Raw genomic sequence first — 21,935 nt, forward strand, 5'->3', positions numbered from 1 at the left:
CTGACAGGAACTCAATGACTGGCTCTTTGGTCTCCCCACCCCCGAAGGGAGGAGCAGTCCTGTTAGGCCACAGAGGAGGGCTTTGCAGCCAGTCCTGAAGATACCTGATAAAACAGGATCAGATGAATGGGGAGGAGGTCCCCCCTATCAGGGGACTTGGAAAGGGGCACGGTGGAGATGAGGGAGGGAGGGAGGGACTGGGAGGGAATGAGGGATCCGGACATGGCTGGGATACAGAGTTAATAAAATGTAACTGATAAAAAAAATAAAAAATAAAAAATAAAAAAATAAAAAAAAGCTGATAGGCCCACAGTTTTGGAATAAAAATGTCCTGATCTAACAAAAAAAAAAAAAAGAAAAAGAAAAAAGAAAAAAAAAAGACTGCTTATTTTGATAATTTTATAATTCTTAAATATATCTAAAATAATCAAATGTGTGAATTATTTATAAAAATCATTACAGTAAAGTCATTCGATAATATAAAAGAATTCATTTTCAAGAGATGACATATTTAAAAAATTTTGATATATTTCCAAAGATAAGTTTCAATATGAATGTGTTATATATCGCATGTAGATATCTTATCACTTCATTGAGATGTTTATCAAGTAATTTACAACTTTTATTTTATTTAGTACATATCCTTTTCCTTTTGTAAAGACCTTGAAATTAGGTAGACTAGAACAGAATTCAGACTCTACTACTATGTAAAGTACATACTATATGATGTATGACCTGTGCATTGATATTTGCATATATATGTATGTATATAAATACATATAAAATTTTGTATTACATAAAATTGCAAAATAAATATGCATTTACTAAATTGTATCTTTTACTAATGGTTCTATTATTTGGCTCTTAGAAATAGACAAACAGAAATCTTGTGATAAACAACATTTTTTTCCATAATTTTATTTTTCTCATTAGTTACATTTTGCTAATTCTGTATCCCAGCTGTATCCCTCATTCCCTCCCCAATCCCACCCTCCCTCCCTCATCTCCTCCCTGCCCCTTTCCAAGTCCACTAATAGGGGAGGACCTCCTCCCTTTTCATATGACTCCCTTTTGTCAGGTATTTTCAGGACTGGCTGCAAAGTCCTCCTCTGTGGCCTAACAGTATTGCTCCTCCCTTGGGAGGTGGGGAGGTCAAAGAGGCAGTCATTGAGGTCCTGTTAGTAATAGTCCTTGTTCCCCTTACTATGGGAAACCAATTGATTACTGAGCTATCACGGGTCACATCCGAGCAGAGGTTCTAGGTTTTATCCTCTCATGGACTTTGGTTGAGTGTCCATCTCAGAAAAGACCCTGTGCCCATATACGTTTGGTCCTTGTAGAGCTCCTATCCTTTCCACATCAAACTCCCCTTCTTTCATATGATTCCCTGCACTCTGCCGAAGGTTTGGTTGTGAGTCTTAGTATCTATTTTGGAGCACTGCTAGGTAGAGTCTTTCAGATGCTTTCTGCGGTAGACTCCTGTCATACGTTCAATGCATATCCCATTTGTCTTTCTAAATGAGGATAGATCATCAGACCCCGTGTCCGCTTTCTTGATTATCTTCTTTAGGTGTATAGATTTCATTATGTTTATCCTATCTTTTAGGTCTATATAAGCGAGTATATTCCATGTTTGTCTTTGTCCTTCTGGGATACTTCACTCAGAATGATCTTTTCTAGATCCCACCATTTGCCTGCAAATTTCATGATTTCCTCATTTTTGATTGCTGAGTAGTATTCATTGTGTAAAATTACCACAATTTCTGTATCCATTCCTTCGTTGATGGACATCTGGGTTGTTTCCAGGTTCTGGCTATTACAAATAAAGCTGCTACAAACATGGTTGAGCAAATGTCCTTATTGTGTACTTGAGCAAATTTTGGGTATATGCCTAGCAGTGGTATAGCTGGGTCTTGAGGAAGCGCTATTCCTAATTGTCTGAGAAAGCGCCAGATTGACTTCCAAAGTGGTTGTACCAGTTTACATTCCCACCAGCAATGGAGGAGGGTTCCCCTTTCTCCATAACCTCTCCAACATGTGGATAAACAACATTTTTAAATATAAATTAAGTTGTAAAAACTGTCCACTTTTATTAAAATAGTGATTACAATTCTCATATTACTATTTTGATCTATTCAAGAAGGACCCATAATTCCAGTCATCTCTCCCAATACTCTCTTTCTCTACTCTACCCCTGCCTGAACCATCTTGTTCCCACCTCCTTGCCCAGTCCACCTGTGAAATCTATTTCTCCTTTTCAGAGAGATTCGCCATGCCCACCTTAGACCCTGTTTGTTACTTAACCTTTGTGGTTTTGTGGATTGTATCATGATTCAAGGACTATTACTTTTTAAAAGTCATTGGCAAGTGCATTTTGCAGTAAGTTTAGGACTACATTCATTTTGTTTACAGTTTGTCTAACTCTTTTCTTTCTTTGTTTCTTGCCCCATTTCTTGTTATCTTTTTTCTTAATCATTTGACCTTACATAGACAGACAGAAGGATGATAGAAAGATGGGTTGTTTGGTAATAAATAATAAATGTAATAGAAATATAGTGATATAGGCACAATATACCACAAAATGAGTACAAATATAGAGATGTAGGCACAGGACCTAGAAAAATGATATTATGGTATTGACAAACTCACAAACAACTTTATATAAAAATATCATGAATTTCACTATCTAATGGCACCTAAAAATCTGTTTCTATTTACATTTACTATTTCCCATCGACTGATTAGTCTATGATTTTCCATCCTTTGAAGCAAATAGCATTAGCAATTTATTCTTCTTAAGAAAACTTTGGAAAATAGTCAGATGTATGTTTGATTGATAAATTATACTAGTTATAAAATACAACCCCTCAAAACATCTTAACCCAAAATTCTGGGCCCAAGTGTCTTTTCTGAGACTGATACCCTAATCAAGAACCATTCATGGAGATAACCTAGACCTCCTGCACAGATGTAGTCCATGGCAGCTCAGTGTCCAAGTGGGTGTCCTAGTAAGCGGAACAGGGCCTTTCTCTGGCATGAACTCAGTATCTGGCTCTTTGATCACTTCCCCTGATGGGGAAGCATCTTTACCAGGCCACAGAGGAGTACAATCTGATGAGTCCTGATGAGACCTGATAGGCTAGAGTCAGATGGAAGGGGAGGAAGGGACGGAGGAACTTCCCTATCAGTGGACTGGAGGAGGGGCATGGGAAAAGACAAGGGAGGGACGGCGGGACTGGGAAGAGATGAGGGAGGAGCCTATAGCTGAGATACAAAGTGAGTAAATTGTAATAAATGAAAATATAAATTTTAAAAAATCTTACTGACAATACACTTCAAGTCCTGGATGAGAAGCTATAATCTAGTCGTGGGACTGGTTCTAAACATTGTGAAGCATACTCTAAGTGATGGTTGTATCTCTAGGTTGCAGGACTTGCTGTTTTTCTAAACACACAACCTTACCTTTTCAATAGGAGGTGTAAGAATAAAATGATAAACTGTAGTTTAGTATGTAAAGAGGATACATGTTAGCAGTACATTTTCTCTGTTATGTTATTTTATGAAATTAATTTTCCTGTTGTAAGAAAATAATTTGTTCATTTTCGTATTGTCTGAGTTTACACGAAGGTAGCTCTTGTTGAATAGGTAATTGACTTTAAGAGAACACGATATCAATTTCTGTATTATTAATTTTAATGATGTGTCCTACATTTTGGAGAATAGTTGTTGGAGAAAATAATTTATATTTGTGGCTTAGCACTGATTCTTTGGAGTGTTGAAACCAATAAAATTGTATCAGTGCAGTAAGGCTTCATCGTGTAAATAGAAGTATGCTATTGCCGTTTGAAAAGTACTACAACAAGAGAATGTTAATGACACGTTTGTGTTTCATTAACGAAACAAAAGACAAGGGCATTTGGCACATGAAAAGCACTCCTTTGTATCTTTGAATGTATTTAGTATTGAACAAGAAAGAGGTAGTATGGCCAAGATGAGTTTCTTTTCAGCCCTGGGTCATGTCTTTAGTACTTCTAAAACCAGAGTACTTCTAAATTCAGAGATTATACACAAAGGACTGAATATACTTTGAAAATATAAATTTGAGGTATCTTGAAAATTACACAAGAATAACCTATCAAAATTATCAGCTCTGTTAGATTACCACCTTTTTCAGATTAACTATTTTATTTACAAATAGATTTAACCATTTGTAAACTAAAGTTTTTTTTGTGTTTAGTATGATGAATTGTTCCTTTAACATTTGTCTCACTGATCTGATCTGGTCTCCTTTTAGGCAGTGGTTTTGGATTAAATCCCAGTAGCAAGGAAGGGCCAGAGTTTAGAATACTGTCGGGGTAGTACATAGATATGGTCAAGTGTGACTATATAAATACTATTTTCCGCATTCAAGTCAAGGATAATTTTTTTCTTTTAAATATTGTCACAGTGAGTAGAGGGGGAAGAACCATGCAAATTTTGAATGTGGGTAATGAGAAAGAGATGAAATGCAGAAAGCTTTGCAAAAAGTCAGCATGCGGCCAAAAACAACAGCAGGTATGGCCATATGGCAATCAAATTAGAAAAGGCGCTCTTACCACCCAGATTCCAGAGGATAGTGAAGTGCAGACAGCATGCACAGAGGGGTGATTTACTCAGTGCATGTGGAGCTCCACTCTGCCTCTTCCACTCTTCACTTACGAAGGGAATTTAAATCACTTTAAACAAACAGATTCTTTGCAGCCAGCCCTGAAGATACCTGATAAAACAGGGTCAAATGAAAGGGGAGGAGGTCCTCCCCTATCAGTGGATTTGGAAAGGGGCAGGGAGGAGACCAGGGAGGGAGTGTGGGGTTGGGGAGGGAATGAGGGAGCGGGATACAGCTGGGACACAGAGTTAACAAAATGTAACTAAAAAGAAAAATAAAATTAAAAAAAAAAACATTCTGAAGAACTTTATTACAGGCTAAAGTAACATCTCACTTCTTTTTCACATCTGAAGAAGAGGGTTAGTGGAATGAATATTTGAAGATAAAGCATTTGCTAAGCTGATTTTTCTAATGAAATCAAGCTTGGTAAGGATAAAGTTAATGTCATTATGTGGGTTAAACAAAATAAGTGAAGATATTAAAGTTTTATGTCAACCTTAATCCAACAAAATCACTGATAATATTATTAAAGTCCATTACCTGAAAAATAGTATTTTTAGGAGGCACATTTTTTTCCTATAATAAAAATTATTTGCTAAAAATGTGCTTTAGTTCTTAAGTACCTCTCTAAAACTTTCTGAGCTATGAATAGACTATCCTTTATCAGTTATTGTTAAATACATTATTAATGTTGTATTGTTTTGCTATAACTTGAACAGTTGGGGAGGAGGTGCTATATCTGATTTAATGTTGAAAAATATACTTGCTTTGTCCTTCATTGCTTTTAAGTTGAAGGAAAACCTAGTCTTTGTAAATAACCTGTAGGTACTGATGGCAACCTCCCTACACATTCATGACACTCAAACACATGTTACTTTCAGGGGTAAGCAGCTAGCCTACAGTATGAATGAAGACTGTGATCCTTTGTGAAACTAGATCTCTCTGACATATGTCTGTTCATAGGCAACACTTTACCCTTCTTTTCTATGGCAGATATTCACCTACAATAGAAAATGCTCAACTAACTCTTAGCAATTTAAGCTCTCGTTGCTTCCACATTAATATTTTTCAAACAGAATTTTACATGAATTTGAACAATAATAAACCGTCTTGTCTAGTTAGAAATTATGGACTAGTAGGTCAGTCTCTTACTGGAGTGCACCTCACTGCTACTGAAATGAGCTTATGTGGACTGAAGGTAAAAGAAGATAGCCAGATGCTTTGATGACAATTAGTTTTTGGCCCAAAAATATAGTTATCAACCATTTTAGAAAAATCTAAAATGTAGAAATCATAATCACTACCTCTACCAGACAAGTGAAACCTATTAGTATTTTGGCATACTTTCCATAGTTATTAAAGTACACGGCTAAAGCCTTTGGATCATACACTCTGCGGTCTTTACTCTCCTGTACAGGACAATCCCTAACATGCATTCATGGGTTTTTCTTTTCCACTTAAACAAATGTATACATGAATCCATGAAAATAATGACGTGTATTTGTCATATATATGTATGTATATATATATAAAACATTTCTCATTTTATTTAATACATAAATATACATTTATTAAATTGATGATAACGTTTTACATGACTTTCACTGAATGACTATTCCTCCTTTCTTCCTCTTCTTCTTCTTCTTCCTTCCTTTCCCTTCTTCTTTATGATTCTGGGAACTGAACTCAGAGCCTCGTGGGTCATTGAGCTCGATCCTCAGACCTCAGTATATTTTAGCAAACAGATCTACTCTATTTTCAACTTTCATTCTGTTTTATCAGATAACAGACAGTATTTTACTCATCACGTCAATGTTGATAATTTGTGTGAAATCCTTTCATGAAAACTTTCTGCTGTTCTATTACTTAACTTTAGGACAATAAACAGCATATTCAAATCATGTGAATACAAGCTTAGAGCATATAACAAAATGCTATTGAGTATTTACCAGTGGGAGTGCTCCTGTTTTAATTATGCCTCAAATACTGCAAAATGGCAAATTATTCAAGATATTATTCTTAAAATCAAATAATTTGTTCAATATTTGCATTAATCTTTCTCATAACTAGTCACTTTTGCTTTGTCTTCCTGTCACTGTGAAGAATGGAAATGTAATTTCCCAGAGGCTCTAAGAATTGGGAGAGTACTAAATGTGGCTGAAATTAAGTGATTAATAATTTACTTCTTAGGTCATGAATCAACTTCCTCAGATGCGAAGGACCACTTGCAACCCCAGAAGCGTGGGCAGTAACAATGCTCTTTTTAAGTCTTCAGAACTCTCAAAGGTTGGCTGCCCAACCTAATTAAACTTCAATCTTCTGATACCAAATTTATTTCTTCCTGGTCAGATCTTCTTGACAGGAAAATGTCACTTTGCTTGACAGCTGATAGACAGGTTATGTAGCACTGTAATTGGAGAGAGAAGGATAGCTTAAAGCTACTGGGTTTAATGGCTGTGTGTATGGCTTTTTCTTCTTTTCCCTCTAAGGTTTCAATGACAAACACAAAAGGCCTTAGGAAATAAGCCTGATGCCATTTTCCCCTGCTTTCTCCAGGGGTAATTATCTTACTCCATCAATAGTGCTGTCAGAAATTGGGCACATAATTCAGCATTTAAATGAACAAGCAATGTAATATTTCCTGTCTCCCAGTGGAATGCTGTGCTGCTCACATTCTTCTCTGTCACCTGCTCACTCTTGATATATGTCCTGTACCCAATCTTTGAATGGCTTCTCTCCTTCATGTTTCACTACAGATGTTGGCTTCGCCTTGACACCTACTTCATTTGGAGTTTTATAGGACCGGCGACCTTGATAATTATGGTAAGAATTCCTAATTAGCTATGCACTTCTGAGGTCAAGAAATAAAACTTCCACTATACATATACTGAGTATCTTAATTTTACATAGGTTAATTTGGGGAAAGCATGTACTTATTTGACCCTACATAACGCAAGCAATTAGACGCTCATCGTAGTCTGCTTTTATATTGTAAAATAGTTCATCAAAACCGTTGGAAAAGGAAAGTAAGCATTTGCAGGAGTGAATGGCTAGTCAAAAATCCAGCCCAACATAGTTCCTACAGATGTCTAGACAACTGAACTATGACGACTTTAACTTTGACAACAGTATGTTTTCATTCCTTTTTTTTTGGGGGGGGAGGGATAATTGGAATCGAAAGTAAATAGGAATTAGAAAAACGGGTGAACACCTGCCTGCTCCTCACAGTTTATGTGTGTATGTATGTATGTATGCATGTATTTACCGTCAAGAGTTTAAAATTAAAAAAACAAACAAACGGATTTTACTTGAAAATGGGACAAGTAAATTAGGTATGTGTTCTCGAATCATGACTCCTTTTACATTTTATCTTAATAATTGTCTTTATTTACCATACCATTAAATGAATCTGTTAGTTATCATTGTAAACCTAGGGCCCAAAGACAGCTCAGCAGGTAGAGGTACTGGTCACTCAGCCTGAGGAACTGAGTTGGATCCCTGGGACCCACAGATGGAAAGGAAAAGGGCGCTCTGCAAGCTGTCCACTGACCTCTACACACACACTGTGCCATACACTGCCCACGCCCACTCACCCACAGATAAAGAAATACAATAAAAAGATACAAAGCCAATGCTCACTTTTGGAAAGAAGTGGAAAGTGTTGGCTTTGAATAAAATACTGGACTAAGGTTTCTTACCTGAAAATTATTGGCCCAGATATATTTTGAAATTAGAAAACATTTGAGATTTAAAATGACATTATGGCACATCTGCTACATTTTTATATGTGTGTATGCATATATTTATATATGTACCTACATGTGTATATACACATACAAACAATAGGAAAAGCCTATTGTCTAAAATAAATCATATTGACCATTACTTATATATGTTAGATACTAGGAGTCATTCTGTAACCAAATAGCATTTCAAGAAGTAAAAGAAAGAAAAGAAAGTCAAAGAAAGCAGAATAATGACTCTGGACAGACTCATGTCCGCACAGACCAGGCATTCTCACTAATTGCACTCAGTTCACATTAAGCTTTTTAGCCACTCAGTGTCCTTTGTTTTGTTTAATTTTTTTTTTCCTTTTTGATTTTTACTTTTGAGTTTTGAGTTTTGAGGATCATTGATAAATAACTGTGAAGCCTGCATCGTAGGGAGAATGTCAATGGAGCAGTTCATTGAACATTTCTGGTCTTCATCATTGCTCAGTTGTAGACTGAGGAAGTTATTCACCTGGTCCAAGGGCAGTTCAACCTATGGCTTGGTTTATAACAGAGCTTCTCAACATGAAGGGGTCGTGACCCCTTTAGAAAACTTTTATCTCCAAAAATCTTTACATTACACTTCACAACAGTAGCAAAATTACAGTTATGAACTAGCAATGAAATGTTTATGGTTGGGGTTCACATAACATGGGAAACTATATTGTAGGGTCACAGAACTGGGAAGTTTGAGAACCATTGCTTCATATGTTCATGCAAGGCATATAGGTAATTTTTACTAGACTATGTTCTTTTAAATTATAGACATTTTTTCCTGGGTTTTGTAGCGTAACCAGACCAAGAGAGACCCTCCCTTATAATTTGGTTTGTTGTAGCATTAGAATTCAACCAGCCTCTTCTAACCCATTTTACTTATGTATTCAAATTGTACAGAGCTTAGTATTTGTATTTGTAACCAAGTATGGCAGTACATATCTGTAATCTCAGAACTGGGTAGCCGGAGGAGGAGGATGACCATAAAAGTGCAAGGCCAGTCAGGTATACATAGTGAATTACAGGTCAGCTGGAGCTATAGACTGAGACTGTTTCAAAAAAAAATAAAGAATAGAATAAAAATGTAAGTATATGTTAATAATTGAGCATCTGAAAAAAGTGCATCTCTATAAACTGAAATGAAAAGTGTCTATAATTAATTAGACTAGAGACACTTTAATAAAATGCCAATGTAGTAGCGCTCTTAAAATAATTCCTGGATTTGGCAGTTTGGTTTTCTTGCACTGGGTTTTACATTACTCCTGAATTTCAACAGCATACTTCCAAATTACCGCCGACTTTACCTTTTGTGTGTATTTGGCACAGCCACATTTTGTAACTCAGTGGTTTCACAATTCCCTCCCCTGGCTTCCTGCCTTCGGTAAGGCATTAGACAGTCATCCGCAATCCAAGTCCCTTAGGAGTCTACTGAGAACTAATCTCCCAGAACAATTCATGTGTTACAGGGAATGGACTTGCTTTTTCTCTGCTGTCGTTATCTACAAAGCGTTACGTTTTTTCCTTTCAGCTGAATGTAATCTTCCTTGGGATTGCTCTATACAAAATGTTTCATCATACTGCTATACTGAAACCCGAGTCAGGCTGTCTAGATAATATCAGGTAAGTGACACTTAGTTTTATTTTCATAGATTGTACTTTAAAATTATTTTTAGTTTATACTGTAAAAAGTTATATGACAAAATGATGTCAGAGTTCAATGTAATGATTTTGTTGAGGTAACTTGGACAGCCTATAATCAATGTAACGAAACTCTTTCCTAAAACCTACTTTTCCCTGTAAACTACATTTTATAAATGTGCTTTAAATACCTTTATTCACCCTGTCCTTTAAAGAAGTGCAGCATGTTTCAATGAGGACGGACTTTGTAGTGCAGTGACTGTGTGAAATCTCTCACGCTGTCCTCAACCACTCAAAACAGTGGTGCCTGCAAAGACACCTGCCGTGATGGGTCTTGCCACAATGGCTCCTACGGTCATGGTGCATGCAAATATGGTAGCTGCGATGATGGTATTTGCAATGATGGTTCATACAGTGCTGGTACCTGAAACGGTGCTACCTGCCGTGATGATATTTCCACTGAAGGCTTCTGTGGCAATGTTACCTGTGATTGCATCTGTTAGTGGATGGGGACTGATAGTACTTGCACATACCGAAGGGGGATTTCGCGCTACTGGAAAACAATCCTAAAATATCGAGTCTAAGTCTTCATGTAGCAGTTCACTCATAGTTGTCCTGACATCCCGAGACGGGACCTGCACTTTCCCTACTGTCCGTAGGCACAGGTTGAGTATGTCTTATCCACAAATGCCCAGATCCAAAAGAACATTTCAGATGCTTAAGTATTTCGGATCTGAGATTGTTTATATAGCATTTGTATAGAGTGTGATAGTTGAGAATTCCCAATTTGAAAATCAAAACCTGAAGTTGTTTGTCCAAAGATCAAATAATCTAAAACTTTTGATGATTATGTTTGGATTTCATAGCATACTTGACTGGACTTTCCTCTCACCCCCCCCCTTTTTGAAATTTAAATATAAGTTCAAACTTACTACCTTTGAAACACACACTGTCCGAGGAGGTAAATCTCTCCAGAACATTTTCTAGTCAATTATCCTTTCACTTTCAAAATCTGTGCTTTACTACAAATTTTTTACATTTTTATCCACAGACAAGTGTAAATATGCAGAAATATAAAAATATTCATTTTTCCTGTGAATGTACAATGAAAATATACATAAAGCTAAATCACATTTTCTGAAAACTTTCTGAATTCCTTGTTATAAGCAAAATGGTATTTTAATTTACCTAATGGTCTTGATATTTGAAAACGATAACAGCATTGAGAAGCACGTAGTCTCTCTTTCTCTCTCCCTCCCTCTCTCTGTCTCTCACTCACTAACACACATACATACACCTAGGCAAACTTGCATTTTTATGTGCTTTTTCCTATGTAATGTGTCAACTGGATGACCAGTTCTATTAAAATGGATGCACAATCAGGAAGCTCAAGGGGCTTCTATACCTCCCATGTGCTGCAGGCACCCTCCTTGAACTACGGCAAACAACAGTCATGGCACTCACTTCCCACCTTTCTAGATCTGGTGCCTGACACAGTAGCCATGGCTAGTGTTTCAGAAGATGACAGTATGCTGAGGTGTTATTGAAAAAGACTATTGATATTAAATAGTTTTTGGTAGATGAATAATTTTTCTAAGTTAATTTAAAAGAATAACTAATGAGTTAGGAAAATAAGAATGTTATAGGACTAACCAATGCAATGAAGTACTGTCTTTGTATTCTTAATTTTATTTTTTGTTACAATATTATTATGTTACTTAATTGTGTACAATTAAGTTGTCATTCTAAAATATACTATGAGTTCAGTACTGTTCCTGATGAAAGTGAATTTTGATAAGTTAAATAGACACATAAAACACATTTTTATTATCACAACATACTTTACTCAAGTCAGTGTAAGTTATGTCTCCATACTTATTTTATACTGTAAACATTGTCTAGGAATTTTTTTAATGTACAATTCAGCAGATAGAAATAAAACTTGGTCTTTATTTCAATATCTACAAAGTAAAAAAACTAACAAAAACTTGCAATCTTTGTCTTATCCCCAAGTATAATTTTATATTTTATATTTTTTTCTAGGGGGCTTTGATAAAAAAAAAAACTCATTGAAGCCAATAATTATATTTAATGGCATTGACCTCATTAAGTTATAGTTCAATACAAAATGAAGTCATAAGTCAGAATATTTTGATTTGCATTCTATTTAAACTGCTTACATGCTTGTTGCCTTGGAAGAGTATTTAACTTTGCTGAGCCATGATTCCCTTTCTACAAGCATACAATGAATGATGAAAGCAAACCTGACCATCAGCTGTGCCCAGGAATGTAAAGCCTTTGATGACGCTTTCTGAAAACTCAATAAGGAAAGACTAGTTGTTAAAATGATGTGGTGGTTGCCTTTGAAATAGAACAAGGCTACAGCTATGCAATAGTTTGAAAATGCAGCAAGAAAGGAAATAGGAGGCATTGTCAGGTAGGGAACTGAGGAATTCCTGGATTCATTCCAGAGCATTGATGAAACATTCATTCCCCCACCCTATGGTTCAGGAAGATCATTCTCCTGCTGTGCTCATAGAAGCCAGGGAGGCTAAGCTTTACCCGCTGGGACAGAGTGGAGGAATTAATGTCATGTGCTGACGGAAACAATATGGACTAATAAATTGAGGGATTTCTACCCATACTTCTCTACAAAAAAGATGAACTTTTACAGATCAGGAGAGTAATGGGAGAAAAATAAATCCATCTAAAGAAAAAAAAATAGCAATTTTCAAAATCTGGAGGAAAATAATTTTCTTTAAATTTCATTGTATGAAGTAGGAAGTGTTTGTAAAGATTTGACAAGTTTGAAAATACAAGTGTGGGGCTGGAGAGATGACTTAGAGGTTAAGAGGACTGGTTGTTCTTCCAAAGGTCCTGAGTTCAATTCCCAGCAACCACATGGTGGCTCACAGCCATCTATAATGGGATCTAATGCCATCTTCTGGTATATCATACACGCAGGCAGAACACTGTATACATAACCAATAAATAAAACATTTTTTTAAGAAAATATAAGTGTGGAGTACATTGGCTTTCAAACAATAAATATAACACTAAATAAACACTACTGCCACACAAGAAACAGGAAAGTCTATTTTGTGACAAAATAAACAGTCCATCAAGAAAAATGTCTCAAGCATGCATGCACTTAATCAGATCAAAGCTTCAAAATACATTAATGAAATTTTTATTTTTATTTAATTAATTTACTTATTACAATTTATACACTTTGCATCCCCACTGTAGCCTGCCCCCTTCTCTCTTCCCAGTCTCACCCTCCCTCGCTCTTCTCTCCCTATTCCCTTTCCCTAGTCCCCTGATAGGGGAGGACCTCCTGCCCTTCTATCTGACCCTAGCCTATTAGGTCTCATCAAGGCTGGCAGCATCATCTTCCTCTGTGGCCTGACAAGGCTGCACCCTCCAGGGGGAGGTGATGAAAGAGTCAGCCACTGAGTTCATGTCAGAGACAGCCCCTGTACTCCTTACTAAAGAACCCACTTGGAAACTGAGCATTGTATCACCTGAAGAGGGGATCTAGGTCCTATCCAAGCATGGTCCTTGGTTGGAGTATTGGTCTCTTCAGGCCTCCCTGGGCCCAGATTTTTTGTAAAAATTTAATAATAAAACAGTATTGATCATTTTTCAATTGTCCCTTGTATTGTTTTGCATGTTTCATTGCTCCTCATAAACCCTTTTTTAATTCACTTCTTTTCTCAATAAAGTTTGTTTCCGGTATGTTTATGCACAAACTTAGATGTCTTTTCTTATTTGATGTACTAATCTAAATCTCTCAGTTAGAATATTTATACCATATAAATTTAATGTGACTATTAATTCTATCTTTCTGTTGTTTGTGTACTTTCCCTCTGTTTTTCCTTTATTCCTTCCTTTGATCAATAACACTTTTGTATCCCATTTTATATTTCATATTGGCTTTTTTCTCATATTGGCTTTTTAGCTAATCACTGCACTTTTTATTACTTTTTCTAGAAATTACAACAGAAATAACCTAATTAATATAACTTTGTTTGAAACAGAAATGTTCGTTCACATTCATGCACTTTACATACATGAACACACAGGCACACATAGATGTATTTTGTTGAATATGTTTTTCTTCCTCATTCTATTTCACTGCCACCATTTTTTTTAATCACTATTATCCTTTGTAGGCTCTCAGTGATAGTTCTATTAACTTGTTTCTTCTTTATCATGTTGTTTTTGGATCCTTCTGCCACCAACTAGAGAGAGAAAGTGAGAGATCTTGAAAGTGTTGGTTCAATAATGGAATGTAACAGTTGTAATAAAACTCCTCAAAGGACCCAGCTATTTTTAACTTAAGTCCAAACTCCTAATCCAAGCAAGTTGAGCCGTGATGATTTTGCCCAACTCCTCTGCCTCCTTTCCTTCTTGACTTGAGCCATCAGTTCACCTCAGAGATGCTTTCTTTTCCCTCAGGTCTTAAATCTACTCTCTTTTCCTTTCACCATGCCTGGTTGACTCCTATTACTGCATTTAATCTAAATATTGTTTTCTTACTTTAAAATATATTATATTATTCTTCAATTTGAAAGTAACCTTAGGGTCCTCATAATAAGCCTCTTTAGTATTGACAAAAACAGTTACTTGTCTAGTTTATTATTGTATTAATGCTATATTGTGAAAAAAAAACAATAGCATGAAATAATGTTGTTTACCTAATAACAGAGAAAATGAAGGGGATGCTAATTCTCAGGCTTGCTTGGGAAGTAATTAAATTAAATGAAATCTACTAGCTTATTGCTTTTCATTTGTCTCTTCATCAAAATAGGTGATTACAAGAAAAAAGCATTTCCAATCATGTGAATTTTCTGGTTGATTTCTTACTATGTTTGGCGCATACTATAATCATAACAAAAGTCTAATACAATTAAAAGTAATTTCATATATAGGCTATTATTGAATTTTTGTCAACCAAAATTAACTTACAATGTGGTTGATAAGTACAAAATTTTAATTTGTGAGGAGTCTTCAGACCACTTAACAAATACCTTCTAAATAAAGAGTGACAGTTTCTCTAGTCACCCATTTTCCATTAAAAAAAGAAAAGCTTTAAAATAATTTTTAATTAACATCATAAGTTATTTTGAAGAATAAGTGAAAATAATAAAAGTTTTTTTGTCCATTTGGAAGAAATGAAGAATTTAGCCTTTCTGTGTATTTCCTATAGCTATTGCTTTCCCTTTGTCTGTTGACAGGTTTCTGTACACAAGCTTCTGACTTTGTCCATTAATTATTTCTCTAATTCATCCAACTGGTTGTTAAGGGGATTCACGTAGGTTTCCTTTCTTCCTAGTTGTCAGTGTGGGTACTGATAAACTGCACTAACCACTCAACTGTCAGTCTTGTTTGTATCTGAGTATGTGTTCAGTGATGGGATGGTTGGATATATGTCCTTGTCAAGTTACTCCAAGGGTGTCCAATCAGTTTTTTTTCTTCTGATAAAGAAACAAGTACATCTATTATATAGTGCTTTGCACAATTAATGGTAGCAAAATGTGCAAAACCCACATCATATATTTGATGCACATGACAGAGTAGTATTTTAAAAAAAATTGGAGGTATGGTCTCATCTGCGTTGGATGAGAATTGGTGGACTCCAGTGATCCTTCTGACAGTCTCCTGAGACGATCAGCTGTAGACTGCCATGCCTGTCATGCTTTGATTATTTAATTTAGCCCACTTTGTGGAAATCCTCTGCTGCCTTTGGGTCTTTGTATCCACAGTGAAGCTGTGCTCAGTTTCTATCAAAATCTCATTAGAATTTGTGTGGCTTTATTTACCATATGGTGTCATTCAGATTATGCATTGTGTGATCCTCTTTTTAAAAGACAAACAGACTTTTATGAAAAAAAATGACTCTGGGGTGAAATGCTCATTTGATTAATAAATAGAAAGTTCTGTAGTTCTAGAGGGAGAAGATAATGTATCCTCAGTGAGATTTCACACCTGCCATGTGTAAAGGAGCCTGCGAAAACTTCTGAAAACTACAGGGCAAACATAAAAAGGCTAACAATGCCTGAAATAACTGTGCCTTTTAAATAGGTAAATTGTATCTGAGTAATATGTTTCTAAATGTTGATAGAAACAATTAAGTCATAATTATATTCAGCTGGATCAGTAGTCTATGAATACTTTATGGAGTCAAGAGCGATTGGATTCTATAAAAGGGAGGGGAAATTGCCATAAACTTGAAAAATAAAACAATATCACAGGAAGATTTTAATGCTTATACTTCCCTTCATATTAATATATCAATATATATATAGCCTGTATATAAATATACAGCCTACTTTTCAAAATTATCTCATTTTTTATACTTCTGTCACAGCAATAATATGAAAAGAGTCTGAACTTTATGAGAACATAAATCTGGTACAGAGTCAAAGTGAATAAAAATGTTCATAAATTTCAAAGTTTTCTAGTTGAGTAGTAGGAAAACATTTTGGGACATTTTTCTTTTTTTGTTTTGAGACAGGGTCTCACTATGTAACCCTGACTAGCCTCAAACTCTCTATGTAGACCAGGCTTTCCTCAAATTTACAAAGAACCACGTCCCTCTTTCTCCAGTGCTGAGACTGTAGGCAGGAGCAAAATTATACCTGGCAAAATTCCTCATTTTTATTCATTTGGTTAAAAAGCAAAGATGCAGAAAGGAAAGAAGGAAGAAAGGAAGGGAGGAAGAGTGTGAGGGAGGAAGGGAGGGAGGGAGGGAGGGAGGGAAGGAGAAAAACAGGAAGACCAAGAGAGATAGGAGAGAGAGATTTAGGGTTTCAAGAGGGAAGCTCAAACTATTATCTGTAAACTGAGAGATAATTTACAACACCATCTGTGTTTTCACCATCAAAATTATTAAATTATTTGAAAATTTAAAATACTGTATTTTAAATATTTAGAAATATTGTTTTAGAATAGGTTATATGTTACAAGATGATTATGAGTACCATAAGCTGAAGATATGCTGTCTTAGTTACTTTTCTATTGCTGTATTATAAAACACCATTGCAAAGGCAATATATTCTTAAAACTATTTCTTTTAAGAAATGCTTTAATTTCATGCATACAGATTCAGAGGTTTAGAATCCATGATCCTGGAGCAAAGGAACATCTCAATCCACCACCAGGAGACAAAGAGACAGAGAGAGACAGAGGTTTGAATCATCAAAGCCCACCCCCAGTGACATACTCCTTCCAACAAGACCGTACCTCCTAATCCTTCCCAAACAGTCCCACCAACTAAAGATCAAGTATTCAAACATGAGCCTATTAAGGGGCATTCTTATCCAAATCACTGCATATGTTCTTACCTTTTTAAACAAAAATTTTCTAATACATATCATTAATGCATTCATGCTTAGCATTAGAATCAATAATAGTTTTTATTATTCATTTTATGAAAAACACTCTTTAAAACAATTCTGTACATACATATGTTTTGTCTTTCCCCATCCCCAAGCTGTCCTCTACTTTCTTGATATAGCACGCCTTTCTAATAACTGAAATGAAGAGTAATACAGTCCAAACAGTTCCTGACCTCCTCAGATTCACAAACCCGTGCACTCAGGCAGTGATATTGACAATCTCTTCACATCCTGCATTGTAATTTTGAGTGCTCTAAAGTATTAAAAGGATGGTCTCTTTGTAGAGGCATTTTGTTTAAAATGCATTAAAATTCCCATATCTTCCTGAGAACCATGTTTTATGAATAAATGCATTTAGCATACTCCATACGCTGGGAGCTGACATTTGAGAAAACCAGTTTGAAGGATGATAGTTGTAAGCACACTATTATGTACTTTCCTTGAGATTAAATTATTTTTCTCATTCTTTTCTCCAAATAATTAGGTTTGTATCAGATATGGGAGCCGCAGTGGCTATCTAAGGATGTATGGGAAATAACCCGAACAACTTCCTAAGGGGAAAATTTCTTCTTAATAATGAAAATGTAAAAATTAGCATCTCCTTTGTTCTTTACATAGACCTTGGACTCAGATTGCTTTCATATTTCACAGGAAGTGTGCCACCAGACTTGAAAGCTTTATAGTCTGAATCTAAATTAGCTACACATAGAACCGTGATTTTTCTCCCCCAGAAGACTAAAGTGTAGGGCTTTAAGAAAATGGAAAATGTCTGCAAATAATTGCAATTAAACACCATTTGTACACCAGATCAATCCAAACTTTACATGCCTCAATGTATGAATTTAGATTTTATTTATGTTCTTAATTGTTCATTAATTTATTCAGCACACAGGTGTGTGCACTAAGGGTTGAATTCAGGTGCCTGTACATACAGAACGCACCCCAGGCCCCATACCTGACTTGTAGGGGACCTTTCAGTTTACAGACTCCGCAGGTAATTTTATAGAATGCTTAGGAGAAAAGGGCGTGGCTCTTTTTTTTTTTTTTTAAACTCATATACTAAATAAGTGGGCTGTTACTGTTGACATGTGGAAAACTGGCGATAACGCATTTTGTGGTAGGACAAATATTTTCTCCAAGTAACTTACAAGGTATTCCAGTTGTAAAGGTTGCATAAACCCATGGAGGGGTGAGAGCCAAAATGTTACCTTGGGATCCACCATGTGTAAAACCAGCAACCTTTCTATGTTTGTATTTAGTGTTATGTCTATTTGACTTGTTTGCAGTATTGGTTTAATATTACGTATCCACTGATTGGCAAATTAATCATCTCAAGTGGCTTTCTAGACTACCGTATCAGCCTGTCTGTATTTGGAGTAAATACCTTCCTTTAAGCAAAAATAACAGGCAGACATCAACACTTTGTTTTCCTTTTCTTTTTTTTCTTATTCTTCCATTTTTTTTCAGAGTAGCTTACAAAAGCAACGTTACTTTGTTTTCAAATCATGTATTTTTTTTTCTACCGGTGCTTGAAAAGTGCTGAATGTCTATGTCAGCAGCAGCCCAAAAGGAAAGGCTATTTATAAAACCATTCTATTTGTAATTAAATGTGTGGACAGTACAGCGGAGTGGCAGGCATCTTGAGCTGCTCAGTCCACACTTGGACATTTCTTAACCTAATTTCACTTGGCTAACGCCCAGTGGTTGTTGAGTTTTTCCACTGCACATTTATGTGTCTTTTTAAGGGTCTGTCATCAAAGTCCCTGGCGCTTTTTCTGTCCATGTGCTGTTAGATGGGCATGCTAGAGTATTCTACACATCTGCCCATGGAAGCTGGGTTTTAAGCCAGCAACTTTGAAATGCTGGCACGAAGTCTTCTCTATAAAAGAAGTGAGGTTGACCTTTGCTTAAAGCTAAGCCATTTAATTATGACATTAGGAAAAGTAAACCAGGAAGAAAAATAAAAACCGTTTGTTGGCAAAATCATTGGTATTACTAGGCATTAATTTATCACTTATAACAAAATATAACTTGAAAACTGATACATTTTCTTTGTAAAAGTGATTGACACTGCTTTTATTCAATTTTTAGTTGCTTTATGAATGGTTTGTTTTCACTTTCATTGAATTCACTGCATATTGCTTGTTTAACTGTAGAAAAATGTATAAAAGATTGCTCCTTTTATCATTATATGCTCAAGGAAAAAACCTCACTAGTATTCATCAGAAGTCTATATATTTAAATTATTAAGAACATTTTCTTTCCTGCTGGACTCCTTTTTTACTACTAAGAATGACTTGACCTAGCGAATATTTTCTTCTTGTGTTTTCTTCATCATACGTGTGTACATATATGTGTACATTTGTATCAGCATTTTTCTCTATTGTGTATGTTTTTAAAAATTTCAAGAGAAATTCAAACCATTCTGTAGACCAGGCTGGTCTTGAACTCACAGAAATCTGCCTGCCTCTGCCTCCCAAGTGCTGGGCTTAAAGGCCTGTTTCACTGCTGCTCAAAGGGTGAGTAATATTCTTTTAAACCAGGAACTAAAACCATTTCTCCGCTTCCTTTTATTTTAAATAGTCTATTATATTTATCTTAGAGTTTTGTAATTCACATTTTATGCTGATTCTTTTGGACGTCACACTGTGGTCCCAGTTTCCCAATGCTTTACTGAATATCTCCTTTTTCTGCTGAATTCCACTGGCACTCTCCTGCATGGAGCCTCGGCCATGTGCTCACTTTGCTTCTCCAGACAGCATCCCATCACAAGTAGACTTGTGAACACTGAGCCACAATATATTCTATAAACTAATTGCTGGGTCTCTCTTTGAGTGTTCATCGGCAACTTCAATATGCCTATATTTCAATTTAAGAAAGCAAACCCATAACATTTCCTAAGCCTAAAACATTTTAGTGCCTAAAAGAAAACTGAAATTTTCTATGAAGTTTTCCTCTTTCCATGTAAATACTTTAAAAAAAAATCAACTCAGAAATAAGTAGTACAGTGGATATGCTGTCTTCCTTGGAATTCCATTTAATTCTCAGAAGAGAATTAAGGGAGACCGAGGGAAGCATTATATGTGTGTTCAATTACTTTCAGCTTCTTTAGAGCCCATTGGGTCACAAAATAATGACACAAAAGTATGACTAAAAGCAAGTATTATATTGTACTTTCATCTTTAATTTTGTGTCTTTTCAGATGTTTAAATATTCACATGTGCAAATGTGCTAGGATCTTATATTCATCCGACACAACAGCACCATGAAAAAACTCTATACTTAGCTGTATTTCCAGAGCTAAAGGGCTGTTTGCTTTTGGGAATTTCTATTAGCCCAAGCTTGTAGTTGGCAACATACTTAGAAGGCTCAAGCAGGCTGATTTATAAGTTCTTGCTTTCAGCTTTTCATGTACCAACAACAATAAAAAAAAATAACATCAAGGAATAATTGATGTCATTAAATTCCATCAAAAAACCCCCAAATTTCATATTCTATTTTACTGTCACCTGCCAATTGATTTGGTTATGTATTTGACAGATGAAAATACTAACTGCTAATAAGGAAGAGGTACCCATGTATCATTTCCTTTTTTATTATTTATTCTACTTAGCAGTACTCATAGGCTTTTACATATTATTTTTGATCAGGTGATATTGAGTTATTAAACTTTAAATAACATTTTATTTCATGGGTGTAGGTGTTTTTGTGTGCATGAATGTCTGTGTGAGGGCATCGCATCCCCTGAAACTGAAATTACTGACAATATAATGGTGTGAATGATGTGGATGCTGGGAATTGAACCTGGGTCCTGTGGAAGAGCAGCCAATGCTTTTAACCACTGAGCCTTCTCTCCAGCCCTCAACTATAGAAATATTATAATCAAACTTTTAAGGCATTGATTTGACACTTATTGATTCTGAAGTATTAAATTCTTAATTGTAGATTGAGGATTTAGTTTTGGTGTGTTTACTTCTAACTCTTCAGTTTTATTGAGGTCACTTAGAGCCAAAGGAATTATCAAGTTTATATTATATTTTAAATTATTTGTTTTATTGATCTAGGTTATTTTGTTTTCATCTTGGTAAATTTCATTGGAATATAGCTTTTTGACAGTAATACTTTAATATCAATGCAATCTGTAGATAAATATTTTGTTACTAATAGTTTCTGTGTTTATATTATCCACAATACTTTCTAGGAATTTTTCATATTTTTAAGGCTTAGTGATTTAAATATATGGATATACATCCTTATTTTACTCAGACTCCTGGATAAAACTATAAATATATTTTCCTATTATCCTTCCTGTAGTAATATACAAAGAGATAAAGGAGTATAGTAGTATAAATTCAGGTGGGGCTGTCCCACTAACATAAAATACATTTGAAAAAGAAGTACAGGGAAGCTCAGGTTTCTGTCGTAGCTAATCAGTTGATTAAGCATTTTCAATGCTACTGTGGCATAAATATAAGAATTCAAAAG

At 35.5% G+C, this 21,935-nt stretch overlaps 1 protein-coding gene across 22 annotated transcripts in view; it reads left to right on the top strand.

Moving 5' to 3' along the window:
* The window catches only part of Adgrl3 (adhesion G protein-coupled receptor L3), a 780,523-nt gene that overhangs the window by 675,231 nt on the left and 83,357 nt on the right, over positions 1 to 21,935 (top strand). For all 22 annotated transcript variants that reach the window (XM_060380826.1, XM_060380806.1, XM_060380808.1 and 19 more), the window contains 2 exons: positions 7,402 to 7,468; positions 9,938 to 10,029. In XM_060380826.1, coding sequence (XP_060236809.1) covers positions 7,402 to 7,468; positions 9,938 to 10,029 — 159 coding nt within the window. The remainder of the gene's footprint in view (positions 1 to 7,401; positions 7,469 to 9,937; positions 10,030 to 21,935) is intronic.

This window comes from Meriones unguiculatus, chromosome 3 (assembly GCF_030254825.1).
Source record: "Meriones unguiculatus strain TT.TT164.6M chromosome 3, Bangor_MerUng_6.1, whole genome shotgun sequence".
Classification (NCBI taxonomy): domain Eukaryota; kingdom Metazoa; phylum Chordata; class Mammalia; order Rodentia; family Muridae; genus Meriones; species Meriones unguiculatus.